Consider the following 18,494-nt stretch of genomic DNA (forward strand, 5'->3'; position numbering starts at 1 on the left):
GAGGGGGGCCCCTGGACACGGGATTCGCTCAACACACTTCCTCCTCCTCCTCCCTCCTGTTCTGAGGCAGAAGCAGAGCCCGGCCCTTCTCCCGCGCCCTGAAAGGTATCTCTTGCGCCTGCGCGAAGAGGGGGCGGGGAAGAAAAGGTTCCCGGCTGCGGGCGGAGACAGTCGCCCGTAGAGATCGGAAAAAAGAGTCGGACTACTTTATTTCTTCCCTTTGTCAGGTCACACACGTCGGTAGCACCTCAATTGACGCTCTCGGTCCCAATACATACAGCAGCTTTGGTGTGTTTTAAAACCCACAGTGGGGCAATACCTTTATTAGGAGGAATCAATAATATCGCCCCTCCCCCCCCAAAACGGTATTGCCCTATTCCGTCCCCCTCAATATGTGTGCTACTCTACACTTTCCTTTCTCTATGGCACCACCTCCCTCTCCGACGTCGCTCGTGTCAGGTGATCGAACAGGAAGTGGCGGCGGGTGAGCGCTCTGTGCGCGTGCGTCAGGGGCGAGCGGCCAGAGGCTGGAGTCGGCGAGGAAAGGGATGTATGAAGGGAGAAAAGCATCAGCTGTCAGACAACGACACCTCTGGGAGGCTGAAGGTGCGAGAGGTGGGCTAGGAAGACCCAGGGTCCTGAGTTCAAATCTCACCGCAGCTGCAGAATAATAATAATAATAATAATAATAATAATAATAAATTATTATTATTCATACCCGCCCATTTGGCTGGGTTGCCCCAGCCACTCTGGGCGGCTTCCAACACATATAAAAACATAATAATCATTCGGGGGAGGGAAGCTGTGATTTCCTGTAGCCTCAAGATGCCTGTTGAGGCTGCTGGCTTGTCTTCTGTGCCTTTAACAGCAGCTACATATACAAAAATGTAACAGGTGAAGATTTTCCTCAATTGAAGAGAAAGCTATGCCAGAAACTATGTGTTGGACTGCTTATAAAAGGCCTACCCGACAAACTCTTTGCAATACGTTGATAATAACACCAATCCTTGTTAGAAGGTTGTACGGATAACAGAGATAGGGTATCTAAAGCTCTTTCAACACTTGACCTGTGCTATATAAAGGATAATTACACATTATTCTATTACACATACTTGCACAAGATTGGCCAATTTGTTCATTTCAATCAATTCATGAAACAATCGGTCCGATGTTGCAGTTTTGATTTCAGCTTAGTTTTCAGGAGGAAATACACAACTGTGTGCAAGAGGGAGAAATGGAGAACAACAGCGGGAATTTGGAGGACGCAGAGTTATATCTGTTAAAATATTGTGTTGAGTTTCCCTTTCTTCCTATGCAAAATGCAATTGTTTGGGGTATAACATAGCTGATGCCACTTCCAGAGCCCTGCCACTCTTGCTAGCCAGGGAAGAAGGTGGGAGGGGCAGAGAAAAATACCCTTTTGCTACACCTATGTTTTTATTGTCCAATTTTGTTTATTTGCAAATGATTTACAAATGCTTAGGTGGGCTGTTGTGTGCGTTTGTATTGTTGATTTTGTCAATCACAAAATCATAGCTGCCAAGTTATCCCTTTTTTACAGGGATTTTCCCTTATGCTGAATAGGCTTCCTCGCGAGAAAAGGGAAAACTTGGCAGCTATGCACAAAATAAAACATTACTTACATAGAAGAAGGAAAAATTCTAAACTTTTCATACTCTTTAAATTATTATTGCATAATTTGGAGCTCTTGTCTCAAAATGCTTCAGATGCTTTCAGCTTATTCAGCTGAGACAAGGGAAGTTTCTTAATAAACCTTCTATGGGATGAAGCGTGGGTGGGTAGGAGTTACTCTCCTCCTGTAAGACCTGAACCCTGACATATCCAGTGAAGGTGAACGTTGGAAGATTCAGGACTGGCCAAAAAAAAGCATTTGTTTTCACAGAGCACATAGTTAAACTATGAAATTGATTCCCAGAAGATAGGGTGATGCCACCAACATGGATAGCTTTGAAAGAGGATTAGACAAATACATGGAGAATAAGGCTAATAATGACTACTAGAGAGAATGGCTATCTCCTGCCTCTGCTCTCAAAGGCAGTATGCACCAGTTCCTGGGAATCACAAGTGGAAAGAGTGCTGTTACTCTCAGGTCCTGCTAGGGGCTTCCCACTGTGGGAAAGGATGCTGGACCAAATGGGCCATTGGCCTGTTCCAGGAAGCTCTTCTTATGTTCTTAGGATCTTAGTTTAGAATGTGTGCGCCATTCAGTTCTGCAGGCACTTTAATAGTTTTATTTAGAATAGCAATGCAAGAAGATTACATTAGGGCCTCCAGAATATTGTTCAAGCATGTACGGAAAAAACACAATTTCATGCAGGTTACGTAAAGCAAAGCACTATTAGCCTATTGGGTGCTATAATGTTCAATAGTAATAAAACGTATGCTGCTGTTTTTCTGAAAGGATCTACTTGATAAGTTTTTTTGCTTTGCTGTTCAAAGGGCACTGACAACAAGGCAGTGGAATGGAGTCCAGGTGCTGTAGTCAGCCTGCTCGGTCGGCCAAGCCAGCCATGTATACATTCCTTCTAGGAGGTACCTTTATTACCTTGGGATCAAGTCGTATTCTTCTAATGAAATACTCTGCCAATGAAGGTATGCTTGAATATTTAATTCTATACGGATAACAACATGGTTGATCAGCATGCTGTCTGTTTTCATGCTCTCTACTAGCACGAGGCTACAATATTATCAGGGAATGTAAATAGTCCTGATTTTTTAATCAGAATTACCTGGCAATCTGCTTTCTTTCTTCAAAGCCATGAAGACCAGTTGTAATAAGCCTTCTGTGTAGTCAGATAACTTTTCTGTGACATCAAGCAGAACGACCAGCATTTCTTTTATGTCACTTGATATATTTACCAGCTCCTTGTGAGGAAAACGGTAAAAGAGCATGAGATGCATGGTAATAGTGATTTGGGGGAGGCAGGGCAATGTGTAGAATACAGAAGCCTTGCCCCTTGAACCTCAGAGCCCTTTTTTAAAATCTACCAAGCTTTCTAACAGCAGCAGCATGAATATTTTCATGCATTCTTCACAGCTGTATGGCCTGAAAACTTGGTGGCTGCATAAAAATGAAGGCAGCAGTTGCTGGTGTTCCAAATCCTACATCTGCATCTGTGTTGCAGCTGCCTGTTGTTAGTTTTTTTGTTCTTCAGTGTAGATATTTGTAACATACTGTATACCCTCTGTTTTCTCAGATAACCAGTATGATTATCTTCCTGCAACTGTGAATGTGTGCTCGGAATTAGTTAAGCTGGTGCTCTGTCTGGTAATGGCACTCTGGGTCACCAGGAAAGGTAAGCTGTTACGGTTGGGTTCTTACACAATATTTAGCTGCAAAAATGTCCTCCCTACCGGTAGTTGCTTGCTATGTATCAGTGGAATTTAGGCAGCTATAAGATGAATCTGTCTTGCATTGTCTGTACTCACAAAATATGGATCTGTGATGATGCAGTGTTGCTCTGCTGAAAAGTACTGTTTTGGGAAGTGTTCCAGCTCAAGTGGTGTGGGATCTGTTTTGCATGCAGATGGTTCTATGTTCAGTTCCTGGCATCGGCAGGTAGGACTGGGAATGCCTGCTGTATAAAATCATGGAGTGGCATAACTAGTCAGTGTGAACAATAATGAGCTTGATGAACCAATGGTTTGACTTTGTATAAGGCAGCCCTCTTACCATTAGTAGTTAGTCACATGCTGCCTTTGAACTTAGGAGTTCTATAAAGCCATTGATAAACCTATTCTTCATGAATTCTACTAATTCCCCTTTAAAGCTGTGTAGCATTCAAAGCTATTACTTGCCTTCTGGGCCGAATTCATGTTTCATCATATGATAAAAGTGCATACATTGTGACTTTTCACGTGGAGTCATTTTTGGGTGAAGGTTTGTTTGAAACAGTTCTTTGAAAAACTTGAAGATTGCCACAACAGAGAGAACACTTGCAAAGTAGCCTTTTCCCTGAGGCAAGCTATTTCACACAAACGCCTCAAAATGCTAAATATATGTGGTTGCCATTTAAATGCCTTTAGCACATCGGGAAATCAATCTTAGCAAGATCAAGAACCCAGTGACTAGAGACTGGATTTCAAAGAACATGACTGCAAGCATTTAGTCAAAACCCTGGTGTAGATATGAAGCAAATGTTTATCTGATTTCCCCCCTTTCTTCCCTATTTACTCCTTTTTTAGGAGGTTATTCTCATAGTGGATTTGGCTGCAGCTCATGGAGGCAATTGAATAGCTACATTAAGTGGTCAATTCCTGCCTTTCTCTATTTTCTGGATAACCTGATTGTCTTCTATGTCTTGTCCTATCTCCAGCCAGTAAGTAACACTTTAGAAATTCAATGTGTGCTTTATGCTCAAGGTTTTTTTAAACAGAGAATGTGCCCCATACCATACTTACTATTAACTTGTACCAAGTTATGGTCAAGTCAACGAGACTGCAGGGAACCTCTTTTTTCACTGTTTAACCTGTTGAGATGAACTAACAATATCTCAGTAGCTGAACTGGATGCTTAGGGTAGGCTCTGCCAGAGCTACAGTACAGGAAGGGATGGATAAGGAAATGTGTTTTTCACTTGGTTTAACAAAAACTTGTATGCAAGATCTAATAGCTAGTAATTCATCTTAAGGGAATTGACACCAGTCTTATCTGGAGTATTGTGCCCAGTTATGACCCAGCGCTACAGGGCAGGTTCAAAGGGTATGTATAACCTAGGTTTGTTTTTGTTTTTAAATGGGGACAGTAGCATGTCTTTCAAACCTACAAGTTCAAGGATGGGCTATCTTCCTCATTTAATTGAGCCATGGTGAAAAAATTCCATATGATATATTAGTCATAAGGAAAAGAGCAATGTTCTAGAAAGGGTAAGACTGGTTCAAACGTAACAGTGGTTCATTGGGTTGGAAATAAGCATCGTGCTAACACATCCCCCCCCCAAAAAAACCCTGGATCTCCAGCTGTTGTTGGACTACAACTTTCATCATCCCTTGCTAGCAGGACCAGTGGTCAGGGCTGATGGGAGTTGTAGTGCAACAATAGCTGGAGACCAAAGTTTGAGAAACAATGTGCTAACTCCTTCATATATATATATATATATATATATATATATATATATATAAATATTTTATTACGATTTTCAAAAATACAACAATAATACGAAAAAGAATAAAACAGAAAAAACAAGAACAAGAAAAAGACAAATACATATAAAACACAAAATCTTATATCTCTTCACATTGTATATTGGGACCTCCTCGGGTTCCCCTTCCTGTGGTTCTTTAGCACATTTGTATTTAGCAAATTCTATACCAAATTAATCACCTTATAAAATCTTATTTTCTTTCTTTGATATAACATATTCACAAATTCCACAGTCTATTTACCACTTAATTTCTGATCTAATAAATTACTTTAGCATGTTTTTTTAGATACAGTTTAAAATCTTTCCATTCTTCCTCCATCGCCTCCTCTCCCTGGTTGCGGATTCTTCCGGTCATCTCAGCCAATTCCATAAATTCCATCATCTTCATCTGCCAGTCGTCAATCGTTGGTAATGTTTGTAGTTTCCAGTTCTTAGCAATCAAAAATGTGCTAACTCCTTCTAAAGAGCCACACTTGTACTATGTAAACCACTTGGAGAACTTACTGTCAAAAACACTCTATAAATATTCAAAATGAGACAACATGAAACCATAGTTTTCCGTCTCAGGTGTAAGAGGAAATTATGGTTTCAAATAACCATGATGCAAGAAGATAGTGAAAGGAGGTGGGGAAGCACATTGGCACAAACATCACACTTCTGCTTATATAGCACCATATTTTTCGCTCCATAGGACGCACCTGACCATAGGACGCACCTAGTTTTTAGAGGAGGAAAACAAGAAAAAAATATTTTGCTTTCTTGAATTGTCCTAGGCATAGCAACCAACTCCTAGAGCAGTGATGGGCAACCTTTTGAGCTTGGTGTATCAAAATTCGACCAAAAAAATGAGCATAACTCGGGTGGTGTGTCACTTCGAGAAAAAAACCATAATTTCATGATATTTATAGTTTAAATAACAAAAATGTATAATTGTAATATATAACTGTATTTAATAAACCAAAAACTAATTATTTAACTTTTTTTAAAAAAATTAAAAAATATTTAAAAAGGGGAAAAAATAAGGCAAAACCCAGAGCTCTTTCCCAGTGGGACTCTGGGCTCAGGCCTTCCTCCACAGGTTGGGCCTGTGCCTCCTCGTGGCCCTCTTCAGCCCACCTCTCCCCTCACTCCCACTCCTTGAGAGGAGGTTTAAAATGCATTGGGGTTGACCCCCTCTTCCCCTTGTGCTTTTTTTTTGCGCCCACCACGGTCTCCTGCTTCAGTCTCCCAGATTTTTAACAGCTTCCCGGCTTTGTTCCACCCAGCCTTCTACCGCAGTATTTTAATTTATTTATTTTTTAAAAGAAAAGGGGGGAAGGGGGAGGGAAAAGGCTCCCCTCTCAAAAACAGTCAGACAAGCAGGTTTCAATTTAAAGGCAGGCCAACCAGCAGTCAAACAACAGTGACAAAAATGGGAGGGGGGGTGAGACGTGGGGTAGGTGAGGATGATAAGGAGGAGATGAGAAAAGGGGGGGATTTGGTGTATAAAATGAAGGGGGGGAGTCTATATCTTACAAGTGGGAGATGGGGTGATAATAGTTTTAGATAATAGGGTTTTTTCTTTTAATGAAGTTAAAAAGTAAAAGTAAGAATAATACTGTAATGGTAACAAAATTATGGGAAGAAAAATTTTAAACGGTAAAAAGTATAGCTAAAGGGGAGGAAAAAAAAAGATGCTTCAAGGTTAGGAAAAAACCAAAATCAACTTAAACTCCAATAGCAACTTAGAAATTAACAAGGTGGAGAGACCCTCTTCCCAATGAATTGCCAGTTCTGAATATGTGCACAGTTGCTTAAAAGTTGTAGGAGTAAAAAAATAAAGGAGGCTGAAATACTAGCGTTCCTCAATAGCTCCAACACTCCCACCCCCACCCCCAGCAATGACCCAGAGAACAGGGCAACTGCTGGCAAGGAATCCCCCCAGGCAGGGAATCCCCCAGTAAACAAAAGAGGCAGTAGACGAGACAGCGACTGGCCATGTGCTCTGTTCTCCAACGAAAGCAAGCAGCCAGCACACAATATTCTGCGGAGATAGGGCAAAGACTGCAGAGCAATAATAAAAATTAACACACACACCCCACACACTGAGCTTCTCTCACAACAGCTACCAAGCCAATACTTAGCTACGAGAGAAGGAGGAAGGTAATACCAGCATCAAAACTAGGGCGGGGGGGGGGGCAAGAGACGGGAAGAGAGAGAAGGAAGGAAGGAGGAAAGGAGGAAAGGAAGGGGTGGGTGGGTGAGAGAGAGAGAAGGAAGGGGAAAAGAAAGGAAGGAAGGGGAGGGGGGAGAGAGAGCGAGGGCAAAGCAAGCGGAGGGAAAGCGCTGCGATGGTAGTGAGATCGGGCTGCTGGGATCCCTGCTTCAGCCCCAAGATAAGCTGTGAGGCGCTTTTGCTTGCTTTGGGAGAGCGCAGTGGGTTAATTTCAAGGAGCTTTATTGTGGGGGGGAGGGGACAATTGATTTCCTTCCCTGAAAGTTAACCCTTTCTTCACCCACTGCCCGGCTCGCAGCAAAGCAAGTGGGACAGGCTTGCTAGCCGCGGTTAGGAGCGGCGCCTCTCCCTGCTTCTGCTGCTGCCTGCCTCTGACATCAGTTGTTTGACGCCCCTTCTGCGTGTCACTGAAAATGGCTCTGCGTGTCACTGCTGACACGCGTGTCATAGGTTCGCCATCAGGGTCCTAGAGGCCTAGGTGCCTTTGCGGCCCCCCCCCCAATTAAATATTTGAGGAAGCTTCTTTTGCAAAGGGGGAAAGCTCCATTTTTTTTAGGATCAGCTCAAAGTTGTGCAGCTTTTTTGCAAAAAGGAAAAGCCCCCTTTTTGGGGGGGGGGTCCAGCTCAGAGTTGTGCATCATTTTTGCAAAGGGGGAAAGCTCCATTTTTAAGGATCAGCTCAAAGTTGCTGAGTTTCCTTGCAAAGGGAAAAAAATCCTGTTTTTATGGGATTCAACTCACAGTTCTGCAGCTTCTCTAGGAAAGGGACCCATTTCTACAGTTTCCAGACAGATAATCCAATCAGCCAGTCACGTGTCTCCCTCTGCAGACAACAATTGAGGCCTAGGCAAGGGGCCAGGAGGGGCCGGGAAGGGAGCTAGCTCTCTTATCTCCCTCCCCAATCTCTTGCAATCAGCTGCTGAGCGGATTCCTTTCAACAGGCTCATTCCCTCTTGTTAGCCTTTAGCTCTTTCTTTTTTTCTTTAAAAAAAAGCATGATCTGCCTTTAGCCCCTGGGCAATTCGGCTCCAGGGACCACGCACTCGCTCCATAAGACGCACAGACATTTCCTCTTACTTTTTAGGAGGGAAAAAGTGCGTCTTATGGAATGAAAAACACTGTATGTTACGCCTTTTTGTCAATTGTCTCATCTTTTAACATAATAATAATAATAATAATAATAATAATAATAATAATAATAATAATATATTATTTATACCCCGCCCATCTGGCCGGGTTCCCCCAGCCACTCTGGGCGGCTTCCAAAAAAACAGAAATTCTAAAATACAAAAACTGCCCTGGGGTTTATAAGACAAAGAGCAGGACAAAAAGTTTTTCAGAACAAGTTCTCAGCTGTTCTTAAGTCGGATGAGAAGGTTTTTAGATGTTCTTTTTGCCGTTGCAAGTTATGTTTGGACTAAGAAGCCTCAGTTATGTTGTAAAGATTGGTGCTGACCTTCCTGATAAAAGGGCATTGCAGACTGGTGGTTATTCCATTGCTAGGCTGTAACATTGCTCCTCAATTTCTTTTTCTCTAGGCCATGGCTGTGCTTTTCTCAAATTTTGTCATTATAACAACTGCTCTCCTGTTCAGAATTGTGCTGAAGTAAGTAGCAATGGAAGCATGTTTTCATTAGTCTTTCTTTCTAGTGTTGGTATTAGAATTCGCCAATATCTCTTTAAATCAGTTATAAACAAGAGTATAAAGGTGTTTGAAATGTTAAAGCAAGTCAAAATAAATTCAGTAATGTATTATGTCTTTATGTATTAATGAGCATGCTATTGATGCTGACTGAGCTTGGTTCTTTTGCTTTGCAAAAGACACGTGCTTTGGTCCCAATGAATGAGACAGAATTTCATTTGAGTCAACTTGCTTAGGACTGGACTTTTAATAAGCCTATGCAGCAGGTACAAATTCCATCACCAACATCACAGATTAATTTGAAGCCAAGCACCGTTAAGCCTCCTGTCCTATGTATTCAGTTTCCTTCAGGATTTTGAGTGCTGTTTGCACCAATGGCAGAGTTTCTGGCTTGCATTTACCCAGGCTGTAAGAGATAGTCCTCAGTGTTTCAGGTAGCCCTTTTGTGTTGACTTGCATTTAGAGTCCCCGAAATGATGGCTTTAGTAGTCTTGTCATGATATTCTAGTTGAGCCATATTCTAGATAGGGATGGATTCCCTGACATCCTTATGTCCACCTTCATACAGTTTCAACAAATACAAAATAATTCAGTCTTTATATTAGGTGGGAGAGATGTGTGTTTTAAACTGCTGATTGCAATCCAGGTCCTTCAGTACAGCATACCTGCAGTTTTCTCTCTCCTGGTTTATGTATTGTAGCATTGAGAATGTTACTTTAGGGAGCCGAGAAGAGATCTTATCCGTGCAGCTACCTCGGCAAAGAAGACGGGCAGCATATTTCTACCCACGACTTGTTCCGTTTGGGATTGACTTGCTGGGTTGCTTCGTACCTGTCTGTATACACTGAGGGTCTCTTTTTGTCTACATACAGGCGGCAACTCTCCTGGGTGCAGTGGGCGTCCCTGCTGATTTTGTTCCTGTCTATTGTCGCCCTGACGGTCGGGACAGGAAGCCACAAGCATACCTTGGCCATGCATGGGTTCCATCACGACATCTATTTCAGCCACTCTAACAGCTGCCTGCAGTATGCCAGCCTGGAGGAAGAGTGCTCGGGAAGCGAGAACTGCTCGAGAACGTGGCTTTTACCCAGCTTAAGCTGGAACATCACTGCTGCTACTGGAGCCCTGAGAACCATTCCCTTTGGGCTAGGACACCTGCTCATACTGGTGCAGTGCTTCATCTCTGCCCTGGCCAACATCTACAATGAAAAGATATTGAAAGAAGGAGGCCAGTTCAGTGAAAACATCTTTGTACAGAACACCAAGCTGTACCTCTTCGGAGCCATGTTCAACGCCCTGATTCTGAGCTTGCGCCCCGAAAACAGGCGCAGGATAGAACACTGTGGGTTCTTCTATGGCCACAATGCGTTCTCCGTCGCCCTTATTTTTGTCACTGCCTTCCTGGGGCTCTCTGTGGCTTTCATCTTGAAGTTCCGAGACAACATGTTTCACGTCCTGTCTGCCCAGGTCACCACCGTGATCATCACCACGGTGTCTCTCTTTGTTTTTGACTTCAAGCCTTCCCTGGAGTTCTTCCTGCAAGCTCCTGTGGTGCTCTTGTCCATATTCATCTACCATTCCAGCAGCCCTCGATGCGTGGAGTACACCGCTCAGTGGGAGAGGAGCAAAGTCGGTGGAGGGCCCTGGGAGCGCTCCAATGGGGTACGGCTTGGGAAGGGGTTTGTTTTGAGTCCATTGAGTGGGCCGGCTGATGCCATCCCGCCACCACTGTAGTTGTTTTGACATAAGCAGAGGTTTAGGCCTCAGTGGTTAAGCTGCAGGTCTACCCCTTTGCAAATGAGGGGCTCTGCTTCACTTGCTTGCAGTGCTGTAAACCCATGCCTTTGTGAGGCACCTGATGCCATTGTAGACATTTCCCAGCCACCCAAGAATGTTGGCTTGGTGTCATTGTAATAGACATCTGTAGAGACGAGAAGTGACAAAATGTGCTGGCAGTAAGCAGGCAATCTGACCCAAAGTTAACTGTGCTTACGGCTATTGATTTCCATGGGCTTAGTGCGGTGTTGAATTATAGCCGCTTCTTTGTGCAGGTGGGCACCAGAGGGCGCTGTTGACAGTTAAAGCTGCTCTTAGGTAACATTTCTGCAAGCTTGGCATCCCCAAACTTTGGTCCTCCAGATGTTTTGGACTGCAATTCCTATCATCCCTGACCACTGGTCCTGTTAGCTAGGGATCATGGGAGTTGTAGGCCAAAACATCTGGAGGGCCGCAGTTTGGGGATGACTGCTTTACAGTGATAACTTGGAAGACGTATAGGAAGAGGGAGCTTTCACATCTGCATCCATAAACAGGATCTTGGATTTCTGCTGGGTTTGGTTCGCAGATGCAGCTCCCCCAAACCTGTGCAGGTGATTAAATGTTTCCATTAACAAATTGTTTCATGACTGTCAAGTCAGAGCTTGTCCTGCTCCTGCTGGATGCATCTGTGTGGTACCTTAGCAGAATAATATGGAATACAGTAAAATTTTATTGTCCTGTTGCTGAAATCAAATTCTGGATATATCAGTGCATGTTAAATTCATCAGCAGTAGCCCATAAAAATATTATTCAATTGATACAAAAAGAGAGGAGTAAACAGTCTTACCTATTAATACATACGAGAGCAAAAGTTTCAGTAGAGATCTAAGATAGGCGTGGTAGGACACGTGGAAAATATGTAGGATCCGTGCTCCAGGGTGCACTCAGATGTATTTCCCACTGTATTTATTGAGGTCAGCATGCATAGAATTGCAGCCTTAGCATCCAAAAGAGAATTAAAACCCAGCTGCTCGGTTTTATCACTTTCACTTGATTGTTTCAAAGTAACCATTTGTTACAACTGACCTTGCATGATCTTCACTCTGATTATTTGCTCAGGATGGCAGTAAAGTTTTGCTATGCAACCTTCACAGGCTGCTGCTTGAGCTGCCACCTGCTGCCTGTTTCCATTCAGCCTTCCTACTTGCAGTTCAGCTCCTAATTCTTAATAAATGGCTTGTAACAACAAATATTTATAGATATTTTAGGCTCATGAAGTGTTCTTAATTCATAGGCATCCATAGAGCCAGCACCACATATTTGGATGACTAGGCACCTGGACTTTTTGTGTCCTAGTCCAGTAAATATTTGTTTCAGCATTTAATCTGATTCATCCTAGGGGGATTAACTTGAACTACGATGAATGGATAGTTCAGAACATGATTTTATAGTGACTTGGGAAAGAACATGCTTCGAAAGAGACACACTGAAGCATAGCTTTTGGCACTAGCAAAGGGCCTTTATGCCATATAATGCGCACAGGTGAAGGTGGGGGACACTGATCACCCCAAGAGCCACAGTCTGTCCTGGGCAACCTTCTGGAGGCCCCATACCAGGGGTGGGCATGACCAGAGGCACCAAGTGGGTGGAGCAGCAGGTGTGGCTCTTGCCTTTGTACAGTAGGCTTCAATCAAGCCATGCAAAAGCCAGGGGTTTCTAGACCAGGCATCCCCAAACTGCGGCCCTCCAGATGTTTTGGCCTACAACTCCCATGATCCCTAGCTAACAGGACCAGTGGTCAGGGAAGATGGTAATTGTAGTCCAAAACATCTGGAGGGCCGATGTTTGGGGATGCCTGTTCTAGACCCACATATTTCCTTCCTGGCAAACAAGGCATTATTGCAGCTCAAGGACACATTCCAGCCAGGCAAAAGCTCTCAAGGAGAGTGCAGAGGCAGGCCAGTAAGAAGTGTGGCTTGGGGAGGAATGTGACCTGGAGAGAGTCCCAAGGACTGGATAGAGAGGCCTTGAAGGACAGCATGAGGCCTGCAGGCCCAAGGTTCTCCAGCCTCGACATAGATACATATGAATTATCCTATAAAACCAGTCTGCTAACTCTGGAGTTCTCTCTCTTTTCCCCAGTCACCCACCCTTGGTTCTTGGCCATAAAAACCCCCAGCTGAAATGAAAAGATCTTGCAGCAGTTCCAAAATATACCCAGGTCAAGTGAAGCCCATGATTGTGGGACCTGTAACAAGAATATTCTATAAATTGCTGTCACTTCACAAAGCTGAAATATTTAGTGCTTACTTTAAAACGTTGTTTATTATCAATTGAAAATGTTAACCAAGCATAAACAAATGTTGCCTTTTTGCTCTCTTTCCCCTTTCTGTAGGATGGAGAAGAACTTGAGAGACTTACGAAGCAAGACAGTGACCATGATTCAGAAGAAGAGGCCTTATAGCCTGGCTTTGGATTTTTGAAGTACAGAGACATTCTTATTTAAGAAAATGAAGTTTTACTCTGGGGAGTGGTGGGGAGGTTCGGACCATGACCAACAGGTGGAAGTTTCTTCTTTCTTTTTCGCTAAGGTGGGATTTTAAATTGTGTTTTCATAAAGCTGTGCAAGGTAATATATTAACTACTGTGAAGGGATCTTGACAAGGGAAGGGACCTATTCATAGAGGATGAGGATAATGCCATAGTTGGCTCTTAATGAGGACTCCAGGATCAAATACAGATGCCTCTGAATACCTGTTGTTGGGGATTAGCAGCCTTCATGTCCTGTTCATGGGCTTCTCATAGTCATCAGGTTGGCCACGGTGAGAAGTGGGATGCTGCTCTTTTGGTCTGATCCAGCACAGCTGCTCTTATGTCCTTGACTTCTGTAGTTCACGAGAGTGAATAATTCCTGCAGAAAGAGAGCGGTCGGCAATGGTTGCTAGTTCAGAATGCTTTGGATGAAGAGACGTAGAACTGGAAGCATCACTTGGAACTTTCTCACTTGGTTCTTTCACATGAATGTAAGAAAGCATTAATGCTACTGAAGTTAACCGAGGTACCTTGGTTCAGAGCAAATGTACAGTAAATGAAGAATCAATAGATGGAGCCATAGAGGCTGTTCATCTTACAGTATTCTGGAGACACGAGCTGTCAAACTATTCGCAATTGTATGCCACCAACATCTAAGGATTTACTCATATTTCAGGGGTACTTGAAACAATGTCAAATGTGTCTTGACCACCATGTGTGTATGCTGTTGCCACTGACGGTTCCTGGCACACATTTCTGTGATTTGCACAGTTGAAGAAGTGCATTTGTCAGACGCACAACTATGCTTTTAGATGTATATTTAAACTGCTTTACAGGAGCAGCTTTAAAGTATTGGGCTGTCCACAGTGCTAGTCCTACCCGGAGTAGACCCACTGAAATTACTGGACATAAAACTAGTCATAGCCATTCATTTCAGTGGTTCTGCTCTTAGATAGGAGTAGCATTGGATACCTCTGGTACTGTGTGAAGTGGGGTTCAGGGGTGGATGCAGTTGTAATATATTAATTCAAAGCTTAGAGTCTCTGACCTTAAATAGGAGAGGCTTATAGTATACATAATGGCCAGAGATGGTCCTAGGAAAGCAGTAAACTGAGTTTTGAATGTAAAACCAAGAGTAGTGATGGAAGGAAGTCACAGGCTCGGCGGAGTATCAGTATTCATTTGTACTTGTGCCGGTATTGATTTGCATTTGTGTTGATTTGTAAAATGGAAAGTATGTGTTCTAAATGTATGTGTTTGTTATTGCAAAAATAAAAATATATTGAAAGGAAAAAAGGAGCACAGGGTATGCACAAGTTGATTTCATCTGTGTGCAGCCCTTTTACACGAGCTGTGAAACAAACCAGGAAAGTGCACTTAATCATCATTTCCCATGACGATTCCATCTCACTGACTATAGTTAACAGTTTCCAAATCAGCCAGGATTCCAAAGCCAACTTTAAACTATGGTTTCGTATCCTTTCTTCTTTAGAAGTCACTAACTATATTTTCCTAGTTTGAATGTATCAGGAAGATGATATATTAACTGAAACTTCCTGGTTTGTTTCACAGCTCGTGTAAAAGGGCTGCACACAGATGAAATCAACTTGTGCATTTGCTGGCCTATTCTTGCCACTTGAAATGGCAAGCTGCAGTGCCTCTCCATATTTGATTTGGGAATAAGTGCCCACTCTGCCTTTTGTCCCTTAGTTTTATCTCTTGTCCTCTTTAATGCCTGTCTCTGTGTACAGTACAACTTTTCTGTGTACTACAACTGTGTAAAAGTGCAGCACAGGGACAAAAATCTGAAGGATAAAATAAAAAGTAACAAAGAACAATGTTATGGATGTAGGCTTAGAACTTTTAACAATGCCTGCAACCCTTTTCTTAAGTATGATTCAAGGAAATGCATGTTTTGTAATTTAACTAGGGTTCAATCAGGGATGAGACTGTGTATAAAGGAAATAGTATGACTAGAAATGGGGTGAGGAGGTCAAGTGTTTCTGATTTCTTTTCTCTTGTATTTTTGGTTGGTAGGGGGCTACAATATAATTTGAAAATCTTGGTAATACTTGAACTGTCACAGCTTCAGTTTTACACTTCCAGGCCAAGTCCCTACTTGCCAAAAAAACAAACAAACCCAGCAACAAAGCAGTGGGATGGGCAGAAATACAGGCACCTATCTTGCAGAAGTAGATAAATGCTCCAGGAAGTGGTGATCTGATCATATAAGCTTCTTCTTCTTATTGCACAGATAACAACTCATTTTTGTGTCTGTTGATGGAAAGGTGCAGCCTCTGTGGGTTTCTCAGACTGTTTTATGACACTCCTAGAACTCAGAAGTATATTGGAACAAGTCTAAATGGAGCATTCCTTTGAACCTGGCTTATTTATTTGAACAGAGTTTGAAATAAGGAGTTAATTGTTCCCAAGAGTAGCTTTGAAGCAGGTGTGGTTTATGCGGACAGTGGTTTTGATTGTGCTTTAGCTCCTCATTTGCATTTGGGATAGCCTTGCTAGTAAGACATCTGTTCCATTGTTTGCTAGTGTAACAGAACAGGAGCTTCCTGGTGTCCACTCTTTCGATGTTGCTATTCAAGTGCATTCATTAAGGAACTCTGCCTGAATCCGTTATAGTGCCTGGTGTTAACCAAAATGTGGGACCTCTTTGTGGTGTTTCCATTGTTTTACAGCCCACATGGCCAAATAAACTACAGCATAAATGGATCTTGGATTTTTGTGTGTTTGTAAGGCTAGAAGATACATGAGGAAAGAAGACATTTATGGATGATGAAGCAGAAATCCTAAGGTTATTTTTTACAAAGTGGTAATAACATGAATAGGGACGCAGGTGGCGCTGTGGGTTAAACCACAGAGCCTAGGGCTTGCTGATCAGAAGGTCGGCGGTTCGAATCCCTGTGACGGGGTGAGCTCCCGTTGCTCGGTCCCAGCTCCTGCCAACCTAGGAAAGCATATCAAAAGTGCAAGTAGATAAATAGGAACCGCTACAGCGGGAAGGTAAATGGCGTTTCTGTGTGCTGCTCTGGTTCGCCAGAAGCGGGTTTGTCATGCTGGCCACATGACCTGGAAGCTGTACGCCGGCTCCCTCAGCCAATAATGCGAGATGAGCGTGCAACCCCAGAGTCGGTCACGACTGGACCTAATGGTCAGGGGTCCCTTTATCTTTAATAATATGAATGGGTATATATGCTGCCAGTAACTGCGTATGAATACGGACTGTTCTGTTAATGGAGTTTTGTGAACCACATCAAATTGATCCACAAATTGCATGCAACTCACAAGTTGGGTATCCACTTTATCCAAGGTATTATTAATACCTTGGATACTCATTCTGGACTCACAGCTGCCCATGGAGGCGCAGGTCAATTCTGTGTCCAGGGTAGCTGTCTGTCAGCTCCATCTGGTACTCAGGCTGAGACCCTACCTGCCCACAGACTGTCTCACCAGAGTGGTGCATGCTCTAGTTCTCTCTCGCTTGGACTACTGCAATGCGCTCTATGTGGGGCTACCTTTGAAGGTGACCCGGAAACTACAACTAATCCAGAATGCGGCAGCTAGACTGGTGACTGGGAGCGGCCGCCAAGACCACATAACACCGGTCTTGAAAGACCTACATTGGCTCCCAGTACGTTTCCGAGCACAATTCAAAGTGTTGGTGCTGACCTTTAAAGCCCTAAACGGCCTCCGTCCAGTATACTTGAAGGAGCGTCTCCACCCCCATCATTCTGCCCGGACACTGAGGTCCAGTGCTGAAGGCCTTCTGGTGGTTCCCTCACTACGAGAAGCCAAGTTACAGGGAACCAGGCAGAGGGCCTTCTCGGTAGTGGCACCTGCCCTGTGGAACGCCCTCCCACCAGATGGCAAAGAGAAAAACAACTACCAGACTTTTAGAAGACATCTGAAGGCAGCCCTGTTTAGGGAAGCTTTTAATGTTTAATCGATTATTGTATTTTATTTTAATGTTCTGTTCTGTTGGAAGCCGCCCAGAGTGGCCGGGGAAACTCAGCCAGATGGGTGGGGTATAAATAAATTACTACTACTACTACTACTACTACTCTGGAATCTTCTGGGGCAAAAGAGGAGTAAAGCCTGTGGCGACTTGCCCAAACAAAGAATGCCCTTAAAGGTAAAGGAACCCCTGACCATTAGGTCCAGTCGTGACCGACTCTGGGGTTGTGGCACTCATCTCGTGTTATTGGCCGAGGGAGCCGGCGTACAGCTTCCAGGTCATGTGGCCAGCATGACTAAGCCGCTTCTGGCGAACCAGAGCAGCACACGGAAATGCTGTTTACCTTCCCGCCGGAGCAGTACCTATTTATCTAATTGCACTTTGATGTACTTTTGAACTGCTAGGTTGGCAGGAGTTGGTACCGAGCAATGGGAGCTCACCCCATTGCGGGGATTCAAACCGCCGACCTTCTGATTGGCAAGCCCTAGGCTCTGTGGTTTAACCCACAGCGCCACCCTCCTTAGTTGTCCCTTTATTTCAATCCAGGACACAGCCCAAAGAAAGGAAAAATACTGAAAAACAGCTTAACCTGTAGACCAACCCACATTTTATAACAGCCCCCTATTAGCCAAGAATAATACAACACAGGGAAAACAAATATTTCTCTAAGAATACTAATATAGGACCAGAGGTTTCATGGTAATAGAAAATTGCCAAGTGAGAGGGTGATGCTTAACCTTTCCTGTGCCCAAATCTCCCCTGCAAATCCCTGCACGGCTATGTGGGGTGGGCTATGTGGGGTGGGATAGAGTACTTTTGTTGCCATGATTGGAAAGAAACCAAGCTGCAGCAAAAAAACTACCTAGGATAATTTTGGGGAGGTGCTGGAAGGCTTAAGTTTCTCCTGCTTTTCAGTCAGTCCCCTTCATATGTGCCCCCCTGCTCCTCCATTCATATTAAATGCAGACATGTTGAGAAAGCACATTTTTGTCAGTGTGACATGTAGTTTTGCCCTAGGAAAGAGGAAACTCTGCTTTGTTTGGCTTGTGTGAAATTTGATTTTGTTAAAAATATTTCCAGATAAAGATTCTAGGTGCTTATTTTAATTAATACTACAGTGGTACTTTGGTTCTCAAACTCAATCCGTTCTAGAAGTCTGTTCGACTTCCAAAATGTTCCCAAACAAGATGCAGCTTATGATTGGCTGATTGGC

General features: G+C 43.5%; 1 protein-coding gene across 4 annotated transcripts; it reads left to right on the plus strand.

Annotated features, from left to right (window-relative positions):
• Positions 1–124: 124 nt before the first annotated feature.
• SLC35A5 (solute carrier family 35 member A5) lies at positions 125–16,038 on the plus strand. 4 transcript variants are annotated; one of them, XM_035115027.3, is made up of 7 exons: positions 125–606; positions 2,461–2,613; positions 3,219–3,317; positions 4,207–4,340; positions 8,918–8,985; positions 9,894–10,683; positions 13,175–16,038. In XM_035115027.3, the coding sequence occupies exons 2-7, from the start codon at positions 2,484–2,486 to the stop codon at positions 13,241–13,243; spliced, it is 1,290 nt and encodes a 429-aa protein (XP_034970918.2). In that variant the 5' UTR covers positions 125–606; positions 2,461–2,483; the 3' UTR covers positions 13,244–16,038. The 4 variants fall into 4 exon arrangements, with proteins under 4 accessions (XP_034970918.2, XP_034970919.2, XP_088524906.1 ...); XM_035115028.3 differs by having other exon boundaries at positions 470–615; positions 13,175–13,881; XM_088668779.1 differs by lacking the exons at positions 125–606; positions 2,461–2,613; positions 3,219–3,317 and adding an exon at positions 5,525–5,572 and having other exon boundaries at positions 4,252–4,340; positions 13,175–13,881.
• The last annotated feature ends 2,456 nt before the right edge of the window (positions 16,039–18,494 follow it).

This window comes from Zootoca vivipara, chromosome 4 (assembly GCF_965207765.1).
Source record: "Zootoca vivipara chromosome 4, rZooViv2.hap1.1, whole genome shotgun sequence".
NCBI classification, from domain to species: Eukaryota; Metazoa; Chordata; class Lepidosauria; order Squamata; family Lacertidae; genus Zootoca; species Zootoca vivipara.